Source organism: Tachypleus tridentatus, chromosome 4, assembly GCF_004210375.1.
Source record: "Tachypleus tridentatus isolate NWPU-2018 chromosome 4, ASM421037v1, whole genome shotgun sequence".
Taxonomy (NCBI): domain Eukaryota; kingdom Metazoa; phylum Arthropoda; class Merostomata; order Xiphosura; family Limulidae; genus Tachypleus; species Tachypleus tridentatus.
In genome coordinates, this window is record NC_134828.1 from 15,446,943 (window position 1) to 15,460,500 (window position 13,558).

The 13,558-nt window shown below is 35.5% G+C and overlaps 2 protein-coding genes across 2 annotated transcripts in view; both read right to left on the minus strand.

Moving 5' to 3' along the window:
• Positions 1–13,558, minus strand: part of LOC143248615 (pyrokinin-1 receptor-like) — a 425,075-nt gene that overhangs the window by 49,370 nt on the left and 362,147 nt on the right. The window lies entirely within an intron of this gene.
• LOC143248614 (uncharacterized) overlaps positions 5,071–13,558 on the minus strand; it is a 62,906-nt gene continuing 54,418 nt past the window's right edge. The window contains exon 13 of the mRNA XM_076497115.1: positions 5,071–9,452. Coding sequence (XP_076353230.1) covers positions 9,134–9,452 — 319 coding nt within the window. The 3' untranslated portion in view covers positions 5,071–9,133. The remainder of the gene's footprint in view (positions 9,453–13,558) is intronic.

Genomic DNA, 13,558 nt, shown 5'->3' on the forward strand with positions numbered 1-13,558 from the left:
TTAATTAGTCTGTACCTTTCGAAAATATAATTATCAATGATAATACATTATCACTACCTACGTATTTTACATTATGTTCAAACTATACATAAGTTTTGATGTCAACCTTGCTTTAACTAGAGATTTTGTATGTCACTAAATTTGAAAATCAGTAAAGGTACTTATTTCACAGCACCTGGTGATACGAAATACTAAATAAGCCAATCCCCCTATATGTTAGTAAAAAAAAGTAGTTCAAGAGTTGGCAGTGATAACTATCTGCCTTCCCTCTAGTCATGGTCCGACATGGCCAAGCTTGTTAAGGCGTGCGACTCGTAATCTGAGGGTCGCGGGTTCGTATCCCCATCGCGCCAAACATGCTCGCCCTTTCAGCCGTGGGGGCGTTATAATGTGACGATCAATCCCACTATTCGTTGGTAAAAGAGTAGCCCAAGAGTTGGCGGTGGTTGGTGATGACCAGCTACCTTCCCTCTAGTCTTACACTGCCAAATTAGAGACGGCTAACGAAGATAGCCCTCATGTCGCTTTGTTCAAAATTCAAAACAAAATTTTCCATATGAAATATAACTGAAATACATAGATAGCTTATTGTTATTAATTTCTATTTTAATAAACGTTTTTGGTAAATTAAAACGAAAATGTTATCAGTTTTAACTGACACTAAAGGTCAAAAGACTTTTCTAAACTTATGTTCTACCCTGCATATTTTCTAAAACCATGATGGTCAGTGACCTTGATTATCGAACACGTCCGGCTGTGACCAAACTGAACTGTTAAATCTGCCACTCTCTCTGTAAGCAAGTGAAATGTTATTTGGTGCTGATATGCATTCAATATTTATGATGTAAGTTATATCTGTAATTTAGATAAAAGGTCAGTCCTCAAAGATTTATGAAATAATAAGTGTTGCTGTTCTATAACAATGATTGATTACGCTTATTGTGCAGTAAACACACACACAATTCTGACAGTTGTTTTGGAATGAGGTTAATAAGAAATATTAACCCCAGGCCCAGGGACACTCGAACACTGAACAGTCCCCCTTTACCCTGCACTTGGCAGAAGTTAAGAATTTTGGCTAGGTGGCTATCGATAATCTTAGGCTGGAAGGGCTTATGAGTTAAGCATGAATCTGATTGGTGCGAGATTAGAAGGCGTGGTAGCTGACAAAATGAATACAAAGGCAATATTCGATTAACCTGTTCAGTGCCGTAGACGAGATAACTCATTCAAGCCGATCGGTAACACAGTGCCACGGACGGGTTAATTCGTTCTCAATAATATCTAACTTCAACGCTAGATGTCAGCACCATACATGCATTTGACCCACTACATATTGTTTCACTTTCGATCCAAAATGGCGTCACGAAAAGGTTACAAAATGAAGAAGCATTGGAGTTGTATTTTGAACTTGGTTCGGAGTTGCCGTAGCAACTGAAATACTTAGCAGTCAACAAGTTAAAGAAGCAAGTTGTCGGCAGAGTAAATGAAATATCAACTCAAACGGGCCCCATTCGGGGCCGGGCATGGATCAAGTTACCCCGGCTGGGATCTACAGGTCCATTGGCAAAATTTAGGTGTGGGGGAAAACGGGAGTACCCCGCGAAAACCCACTTTCACTAGACGAGACCGAATGAAGTCCGACTTGTGCCCTATTATGCAGTAGAATAGTTTACTGAAGAATACATCAGTAAACTAAAAGTATAATGTGCATTTTTATCCATACAATATTTGTTTAAAAATTTGAGTATGATAAAAGTATATAATGACACATAATTGTAAATTATTTTATTTCAAGTGAATGTGTGACACGTCCATATGTGACACTGTTATAATAATTTTATCATTAAATAATATAATAAATTAATGTTAGGCGTCCTTTATCAGGATGTTTTATATATAAATGGTCAGAAAATGCAATTAAATATAAAATTAATTAATCGACATTTTAACAGATTGTATTAACTAGTCATGTTGAGACACGTTGACACGTGACGTGTGCATCTTCGTCTGACGTCATGGCGGCCTGGCAAAGCGTTTCTTCCACTGCACGCTGTGGTGACACGCTGTGGAACTAAGTCTCTCTCTTTATAACTGCAGGTGTTTAGGTTTAAAATTAATATTTCCTAAGAAACATTAATCCCCTGGGGTGCTCGAAGACTAACCAGTCCTCTTTCAACCCCGCACTAGGTAGGAATTTATAAAATAATAGCGATAGTGGATAACACTGATAGACAGATTAATGGATTGATTTAACTCGTGTAAATGCTTATCTGGTAAGCGTGGCAGGCAACAAGGCGAAGGCAAAGCAACCCCCCAAGAAGAGAGACGGAGAAATACGGCGAGAAGCAGGTCGGATAAATACAAACAACAATCACTAAGTCTCCATCGTCTTCCATTATATCAGTCCCCCCCCCATTGTCCGACTTCGACATGCGTGTAGCGCCATCTATCGGCGCATCTGACGTGCACACTAACTACTGACCTTGCTTACTGTAAGCTTGTACTTTTTCGGCTTCTGCACTGTCCATGGCCATCGTCAATGGTTCTGCAGTCATTGGAACCTGAGGATTTGATTTATTTTGTTTTATATGAAACTTGCAGTTGATTCGATATGAATATGTATCAGGTCGTCCTTGAATTAATGTCCAATTTTAGGTTCACAAAAACAGAAAGGATTTCAAACACTTTTAATGTTATTTAACCAATAATGTATGTTCCATTATTATTAATTACTTCCTGCCAACGATTCACAAGCTTCTGAATGTCACTTCTGTAAAATTTTTGGGGTTTGGAGGAAAAGAATGTAGAGAGGGTAGTTTTGACATCTTCATGTGTTCCAAGCTCTTTTCCATCAAGATAGTTCTGCAAACTTTGGAACAGATGATAATCAGATGTGACAAGGTCTGGAGAATAAGGAAGATGTGGAAGTTTTTCCCAGTCTAGCTCTTCAATCTTTACAGATGTGATCCTTGCTGTATGGGGCCGTGCATTATCCTGGTGTAACACAACACCTTTACGATTGATCAAAGCAGGCCTTGTTTCTTTCAGTGCAACATTCAAGTGCTCTAACTGTTGACAATAGAAGTCTGATGTAATCGTTACATTGAGTGGCAGCAACTCAAAGTGGATCACACCAACAAAATCCCACCAAACGTCTAACAAAACTTTCTTAGGGTGGAGATCCATTTTGGGCTCTGCTTTAGCCAGTTTACCTGCACTGAGTCGTTGTCTGCGGCGCGTAACATTTTTATAATATATCCATTTTCATGTCCAGTTACTAACCTGTCCTAAAAAGGTGGGTTACGTTCAATAAAGTGCAGAGAAGTGCAAATGTCCACTCTTGCTCAGAGGTTGGCTTCTGTTAAATCATGGGGGATCCATTTTCCAAGTTTTGACACTTTTCCAAGCTGTTGCAGATGACGGTGAACTGTTGAATGGGTTGAACTAAACTTCTGTGCTAGTTCTTCAACTGTTACAACACAATTTTCATCAAGTGTAGCTAGCAGCAAGTCATCATTAAACTCAGCAGGACGACCTGAATGTGGCACATCAATTAAACTGTAGTCACCTGATCTGAACTTCTGAAACCACCTTCGACATTTTCTTTCATTGAGAGACTCCACATCATAAACACCTTTATGTTTTGTTTAGTTTCTACTGCACTATTACCTTCATTAAACTCATAAAGTATTATATGACTAATATGCTCCTCAGACACATCCATCTTCATAAGAGTTTATTTGATTAATGATCTGATAAAGTGGAGTTAGGCTAGTTTGTTTTATTTGTCTTAACATTTTTATACACGTCCTACTACATATTTCAGTCATTAAAACCTTCTACAAAGACAGAAATAATGATGCACTTTCTGTATTAAATTTTCGGACATTACTTATGGGATGGCCTGACATATTATGAGACACTTTAATAATTCAGTAAAATATGAAAATGATCATTAATTCAATTTTATTCAGCTGTCAGGTCTCCTAATGGGTCAGCGGTAAGTTTACAGACTTACACTGCTGAAATCCAAAGTTCGATTCTCCGCGGTAGACAGAACACAATTATTCGCCCCATTGTGTAGTTGTGCAAAAAAAAAAAAAAAGCCGACAGTTACCACAGAACAATTGATTTAAAAAATATTAAGTTTTAAAGTTGGTATAATGCTTATATTTTCATGTCATAAACTTCATGAAGACTCCAACGTATTTCATTGTTGAGCCCGGAATGGCCAAGTATGTTAAGGCGTTCGATTCATAATCCGAGGGTCGCGGGTTCGAATCCCCGTCGCACCAAACATCCTCGCCCTTCCAGCTGTGGGGACATTATAATGTGACGGTCAATCCCATTATTCGTTGGTAAAAGAGTAGCCCAAGAGTTGGCGCTGGGTGGTGATGACTAGCTGCCTTCCCTCTAGTCTTACACTGCTAAATTAGGGACGGCTGGCGCAGATAGCCCTCGTGTAGCTTTCCACGAATCTCAAAACACAAACATTTCATTGTTTTCTGTACCGTTCTTGTTTTTCACACCCCTGATCTTTCTAAAAAGATTTAAAACCCAGAGTGTTTTAACTACTGTTTGGTCGTCCTTTTTATAAAGTTCTCATAATAACTAATTAAATTAATTAATGTTGCTGTTTTTTAATTATTTCCTGTTTAAAACGTCGTGTTTATGAACAAATAACAAACATCACACCAGATTTTTTTTTTTTACAGTAAAAAGTTTCCAATTCCAAACTGTCCTCTCGTACCAAGGAGTGAACAAATTTTGTTACCAGTCTCCGTAAATGGATTTTATTACACATGAATTTTGCACTCAATAAATGTTCAGTTCGATCATATCTCGCTAGATGACACCTCTGCACTCAAGATATGACAACGCTACTTTATGCTGATTAAAATATCCAAATACAATGGAACATAACGAAAGCCATTGAATATACGAACTTAAAGAACCGCAAACAAATAGCACGTGTAAGTACAAACTCGACCATCTTGTTTTATCGGATTAAAGTTGTGTTACCTTGTCATTTAAAATGTACATAAATAATAAAGCACCCTTCGGAACTGTATTTGAAATAACCTTTATTTCCATTGGTCCTTAAATGAACACCACAAAACTAACCATTATTTCTATTGGTCCTCAGACGAACACCATAAAACTAACCTTTATTTTCATTGGTCCTCAAATGACTACCATGAAACTGAACAACATTCGTATCTACATAACGCGATTCTCAAAGTTTATCATACAAAGTATGACCTTTAATGTGTGCAAACAATTAGAGAAAGTTTAACTTATTTTTCCACTTACAACATGATAATTAGAAAACTTGTTCTGTAGATTAGTGTAGCGCAATCACTTCCAGAAACAAACTTGCGAAGTTAAAGAAAATAGTGCCTACTGAAAAACCAAAAAAGGCTTAATTTCACGTGACATACATACACAGAACTAACACACAGGAACGTCACCAATTAATTTTGCATAGAACTCCTTCACTAAATACAAGTTTCACATTATAACAATCATTAAATGCATAATGAATGTACAATAATATTTAATATTTTCGCTTCAAACTAAACACAGAAATAATCAACTATTATACGTTTCATCAGATGTCAAATACACTTCCCATAAAGATGTAGGATGTATGCCCTTCTAAAACAGTCAACGTCATTAACTGATACCAATTACTAGTGTTACTGAGCCACTGACGAACTTGCACGTGTTAGGTTGAAACAGATGTAACCTTACTTCTATAATAACTAAACTAATAACACTACTGGCCAAAAAATATATATATTTATTTTTTTTTAAACCAGCACTTGCTCAGGGTTGAAGAGGGTGCGCCCTCTTCATTTAATTCGACAACCTCATATTTAAAATAAGTACTCGGTAATACTATATATCTCAAAAAAAAATACATCACGCATCATTAAACGGTTTATAATTACCCAGTATTTTATATGAATTATAATATACATAAAAATAAAATTACAACATCTTAAATATATATTAACATATAAAGCTTTATGTTTCAAAGAGACAAAATACCCCATTTTTTATACAAGAAAGTATTTTATAATAAAAACATGCTGACAGGCACTTGCTGTGGACCTCGATTGTTCTCAACATATTTTAAACTACAGTAAATATCGCATACTTTTGCTGTGTATCACTATAGCACGTCGGCCTATCCCAGATATCCTTGTCAATGCGAATATTGAAAATACATTCGACAGTTTTGGTTTTCCTTATTCGATACCCGGCTAGGCCTTTCTATTAAAGCTAAACAAATGCACATATCACTACTGCAATATATTAGAAAAATAAAATTATATAGCTATTTCTAAATGTGTAAACCTAAATACTGTCTATAATCACAGCAAAAGATAGAATAATTATGTTAGGAATTCCGGTAGAATGGTTAAGATTTAGAATAAAAATGAAATTACGTCACACATATTTAGTTTCTTTGTAACTTAGGACAAAGTTACACAGTAGGCTATTTGTGCTCTGCCCACCACGGGTATTAAACCCAGTTGCTAGCGATGTATGTCCGTAGATTAACTGCTCTGCCACTAGGGGGCCACATATTTAGCACCTAACTAAATTAAGTCTGTTTGTTAGGAAGCTATGAAAACGTGCGTCGTATTGAATTATGTTCACTTCCTTTTATTTGGTAAGGTAATTATACACAACTTATTAATTATATTGAATTATTTTTGATAATTATGGGACGAAGGCTTCAAAATCTGTTGTATTTCCTTTTCTTTGTAAATCTTTTTTTTATTTTAATATTTATGAAATATATGTTCCAATTTAATTTCGTTAAATAACTAGAAACAACCCAGTAAAATATGCTGAGATTTCTTTTGTTAGATAGCAGCATACAAAATGTGTTAAAACGCGTTTGTATTTCAATGTTTGTTGTGAATGCAAAGTAACACAAGTTAACATGTAAAATATCAGAAACACCGTAGCTTGTTATTGTCAAAATAGTAATCTAGTTGAAAGAATCGTAGTGTTGTTGTTTATTATGGTTTCGTGGCAATCCCTGGTTATTTGGGTCCATGTAATAGGGTCCAGCACTCCACTCGTAATCTGAGTCGTCACACCAAACATGCTCGCCCTTTCGGCCATGAGGGCGTTATAATGAGACGTTTATTCCCACAATTCGTTGATAAAACAGTAGCCCAAGAGTTGGCGGTGGGTGGTGATCACTAGCTGCCTTCCCTCTAGTCTTACACTGCTAAATTAGGGACGGCTAGCTCAGACAACACTCGTGTAGCTGTGCGCGAAAATCAAAACAAACCAAACCCATTTAATAATGTTATAAAATTACCGCTTGTTCCTCAAGGATAGATTTTTGGAATATACGATGTTACCAAACAGCTTGACTAGTTAACTCTTGTACCCAACCGTACTGTAGGTAATCTGCTATCTATTATACGAAATGTCGTTGTTCACGGCAGTACCATTCATTCGGATAAATGGGCTGGGTACCTGAATATATCTCAAATCTTGGTACAGCCACCATTCATTCACGAGATACTGAACAACTCAAACTGGCTTTGTGACCCTGTAACAGAAGTGCACACTAAACACATTGAATCTTTCTGAAAGCAATGCAAGTCGTAGTTAAAATCTATATCAGGAACCAGTGATGCTCTGTCGCCATTTTACCTCGATGAGTACATGTGGCGCCAATACCACGCACGAGACATTTGATGGACTACTAGAACAAATTTCAGAATGGTATGTTGTACCACATTAATGAAATTGATCATTATTAATAATGAATATTTTCAAGATGGGGGTTAGTTATCTGTCTTATACCACTAAAGAACGAAAAAAAGCTGTTTTTAATCGTGTACTCCAACGGTAAGGTCATGACCTTTGGTAAATTTAGGGACTTGGATAACCAGGGATTGCCGGTTTCGTTTATTATTTATAAATCATAGAAACCAAGTACCAAACTACTTAAGTTTCGAGAAAAACCTGCTATAATAACAATACGTATCAATATTTATGATTTCTTGTTTTAAATAGATGGGTTGGGAGATTGACCCATGTTGGCACACGTAACATGGTTGACATAAATCTCACCCTCGATAGTCTAAACTTCATAACTGGGTTAATGTTGATTTATCGATCAAGTTTCATTAAAATTAATAAACAGTTATCATGTAACCTTTGAACTAAGGTATTTCAGAATCCAAGAACAGGGTCAATGTGAGAATTTCTGTCTATTCAAATTATAAACTCGATCAGAACCAATTAACAGTTGCCTAGTAGGCCTCCAGTTTGGATGTTTCTTAGTCAAACGTTTCCAACACATCTCTAGCCTTATACTAAATTTGGTTAAAACACAATGAACACATATACACACACACGAGATTGGCAGTCATACCATAGCTTGACAACATCATTGTCTGGAATATTCCAAATATGCAAACTGACAAAACTATAACAAGATCAGTTTTCCATCTGCTTCACTTGTCATCATCCCCACTGGAAGAAATATCTTTTGTTATGGACAAATTAAGGGTAATTGACGTACATTGTCCAGCCATGTTGAGCCAACTTACGTTTATCGTTAAGTGTTGAACAACAGTAAAACACAGCTATACTTAGGCTTATATGATCAAAATTAACTCTCAGGTTATTTCATTCTGTAATTTAAAAAACAAAGCACATAAGTGTGAGTATATGCAAAATTTGTTCCCCAAGGCCATGAATAAATGGTGTGTAACATTATTATCACGTAACACCAACCCTTTGAGACCATTAGAACAGCAGGAAAGTATTTTTGTCAAATAAAGTATAAATGGATTGTATTTCTCTATTCGACTTTTCAAATAAACCAATAGTTATAAAGATAAAAGTTTACTGGATTATTATAACATTGACATTAATATTTTTGTGACATAACAACTTTTTGATTGTGTTATACACCAGAACTTTATATGGTATAGAAACAAGTTAAGTGGGTTTTGATCAAAGAATTGAAAGGTTTTTGTTTTTTTCCTCATAGGTTTAAGCACCTTCCTCTTATGCCTACCAACATAAAGCATACCTAAACTGACAAAAATCAAACAGGTGTACTTATGATGTAGCTTCATCAGAGTTAGCAATATTCAGTGTCTCTTACTTTTAATGTAGCCTCATCAGAGTTAGCAATATTCGGTGTCTCTTGACCTTCATCGATAACTTCAGTCTTGGTTGTTATGAGTTCACTATCATTACCACTTCCTGACACAATGTCAGGTGCTGATTCATGGCCAATTTCAGACATCATTTCATCTTCAGATACAGCATCATGGCCCACATCAGATGCAGTTTCATGGCCTGTTTCTGATACAGATTCAGGGGTCGACTTGGAATTACTAAGTTTGAAGTGTGTACTGCAGTAAAGTTTACCTCCACTAGTTCTGTAATTTTCCAGCCTTGAAAAAGAGAAAAACACATACTATAGCAACACTACTTTACAGAGAGAGACACCTACTATAGCAACACTAATTTACAGAGAGAGACACGTACTATAGCAACACTAATTTACAGAGAGAGACACCTACTATAGCAACACTACTTTACAGAGAAAGACACCTACTATAGCAACACTACTTTACAGAGAGAGACACCTACTATAGCAACACTAATTTACAGAAAGAGACACCTACTATAGCAACACTACTTTACAGAGAAAGACACCTACTATAGCAACACTACTTTACAGAGAGAGACACGTACTATAGCAACACTACTTTACAGAGAAAGACACCTACTATAGCAACACTACTTTACAGAGAGAGACACGTACTATAGCAACACTAATTTACAAAGAGAAAGGCACCTACTATAGCAACAGTAATTTACAGAGAGAAAGACACCTACTATAGCAACAGTAATTCACAGAGAGAAAGGCACCTACTATAGCAACACTGATTTACAGAGAGAAAGACACCTACTGTAGCAACACTAATTTAGAGAAAAAGACATCTAATATAGCAACGATAGTTTACAGAGAGAAAGACACCTACTAAACACTAGTTTATAGAAAGACACCTACTATAGCAACACGAATTTACAGAGAGAAAGACACCTACTATAGCAACACTAATTTACAGAGAGATAGGCACCTACTATAGCAACACTAATTTACAGAGACAAAGACACCTACTATAGCAACGCTAATTTACAGAGAGAAAGACACATACTATAGCAACACTAATTTACAGAGAGAAAGGCACCAACTATAGCAACACTAATTTACAGAGAGAAAGACACCTACTATAGCAACGCTAATTTACAGAGAGAAAGACACATACTATAGCAACACTAATTTACAGAGACAAAGACACCTACTATAGCAACGCTAATTTACAGAGAGAAAGACACATACTATAGCAACACTAATTTACAGAGAGAAAGACACATACTATAGCAACACTAATGTACAGAGAGAAAGACACCTACTATAGCAACACGAATTTACAGAGAGAAAGACACCTACTATACCAACACTAATTTACAAAGAGAAAGACACGCACTATAGCAACACTAATTTACAGAGAGAAAGACACCTACCATAGCAACACTAATTTACAGAGAGAAAGGCACCAACTATAGCAACACTAATTTACAGAGAGAAAGGCACCTACTATAGCAACACTAATTTACAGAGAGAAAGACATACTATACCAACACTAATTTACAAAGAGAAAGATACGTACTATAGCAACACTAATTTACAGAAAGACACCTAATATAGCAACGATAGTTTACAGAGAGAAAGACACCTACAATAGCAACACTAATTTACAGAAAAACACCTACTATAGCAACACGAATTTACAGAGAGAAAGACACATACTATAGCAACACTAATTTACAGAGAGAAAGGCACCTACTATAGCAACAGTAATTTACAGAGAGAAAGACACCTACTATAGCAACAGTAATTCACAGAGAGAAAGGCACCTACTATAGCAACATTGATTTACAGAGAGAAAGACACCTACTGTAGCAACACTAATTTAGAGAGAAAGACACCTAATATAGCAACGATAGTTTACAGAGAGAAAGACACCTACTAAACACTAGTTTACAGAAAGACACCTACTATAGCAACACGAATTTACAGAGAGAAAGACACCTACTATAGCAACACTAATTTACAGAGAGAAAGGCACCTACTATAGCAACACTAATTTACAGAGACAAAGACACGTACTATAGCAATGCTAATTTACAGAGAGAAAGACACATACTATAGCAACACTAATTTACAGAGAGAAAGACACCTACTATAGCAACACTAATTTACAGAGAGAAAAACACATACTATAGCAACACTAATTTACAGAGAGAAAGGCACCTACTATACCAACACTAGTTTACAGAAAGACACCTACTATAGCAACACTAATTTACACAGAAAAAGACACCTACTATAGCAACACTAATTTACAGAAAGACACCTACTATAGCAACACTAATTTACAGAGAGAAAGACACCTACTATAGCAACACTAATTTACAGAGACAAAGACACATACTATCGCAACACTAATTTACAGAGACAAAGACACGTACTATCGCAACACTAATTTACAGAGACAAAGACACGTACTATCGCAACACTAATTTACAGAGACAAAGACACGTACTATAGCAACACTAATGTACAGAGAGAAAGACACCTACTATAGCAACACGAATTTACAGAGAGAAAGACACCTACTATACCAACACTAATTTACAAAGAGAAAGACACGTACTATAGCAACACTAATTTACAGAGAGAAAGACACCTACCATAGCAACACTAATTTACAGAGAGAAAGGCACCAACTATAGCAACACTAATTTACAGAGAGAAAGACACGTACTATAGCAACACTAATTTACAGAGACAAAGACACGTACTATAGCAACACTAATTTACAGAGAGAAAGGCACCTACTATAGCAACACTAATTTACAGAGAGAAAGACACGTACTATAGCAACACTAATTTACAAAAGTAACAATAAGTATTATGAGCATACATTTGGAAAATAGACCGAGAAAAAGACAGTTTAAAGTGTTATACGTTTATTTCTTCAAGTCACATTAAATTTGTTTCTCTGTAAAATTCTGATTGTAATAAATAAAGGGAATACCCAATTTTTTGACACAATTTAAATAAATGTTTAGACATAAAAATGTGTGTACTTTAGACATAAAATTGTACACTAACTAGGGATATTCTTCATATATGTAGAACAGTATTTTTTAAATATTACTATGAGACATCAAAACACAGAAAAACCTCTTTCTCATTGCTGTGCATAAAGACAACGTAACAAAAAAAACACTTGTGCAGAATCATAAATTTCTGTAAAACGATCGGTAAATTAAAGTAAAGATAATGATGTGTTTGTTTCCTAAAAAATACGCTGATCTGTACAAGACAAGTAATACATCCTCGAATTCACAGGAATCGATACTCCGTTGTGATTCTTTAGTAACACCCTTCCAAAAACTAAATAAATATTCATAAAATTTATGTATTAAAAACACTGTATCATCAAAAAAATGTTTGTTTCACAAGTTCTAATATTGCAGATCTTTTCTATCTCGATGGCTTTTTAAAGCAAAGGACATTCTAGCTTCACGTAAAATAATTGTTCTGTTCACCCTTAAGTCAAATTCCAATCCTATGCCATCATTTTATCCACTCCTGTAATCAGTACTACTTCTATTAACTTGTTGACTGCCAAGTATTTCAGCTGCTACAATACAACTCCAATACTTCTTCATTTTGTAACATTTTTTGTGACGCCATTTTGGATCGAAAGTGAAACAATTTGTAAGTAGGTCAAATGCATGTATGGTGCTAACATCTAGCGTTGAAGTTAGGTGTTATTGAGTACGAATTAACTCGTCCGTGCCACTGTGTTACCGATCGGCTTGGACGAGTTATCTCGTCTACGGCACTGAACAGGTTAATATTAGTGTTGTGAAAAGATAAATTGATTTTTTGAAAAATAAAACGTTTTAATATTTAGGGTCAACTTGAAAGCTCCTACACAAACAATCAAATTGAAATATCACTCACAAATTGTACTGTTTAATGAAATTCATTTCCTATAAACTGTTATTTACTGTACATTTTTAAACAATTATGTTACTTATTGTGACTGGTTAACTATCCTCATTTTTCTCCACTAAAATTCAGAGAGTGTCTTGTATATGAAACTCAATATGTATAGGAAAAATATCTTTTGCTTTCAATTAAGTTGGCCATATTTGAACTAGTTCCAAATTTTGTAAAAGATTGTAGCAGTGGAGTCAGTTCTACAAAGATATTGCATTGAAAATAATTCAGTTTTATCTCGACTTGAATATCAAATTATTTTCAACAATGTAAGTCATGTAATTAATTCATTTCAACACACAGCAGAATATAACATGCTCTAAGCATAGTGTACAACTGATAGCAAAGCTTTGTTAAGTGAATTATTTCCTTCTGGTTTCCTATCTATCTCTGTAACTTGTTCCTGACCTC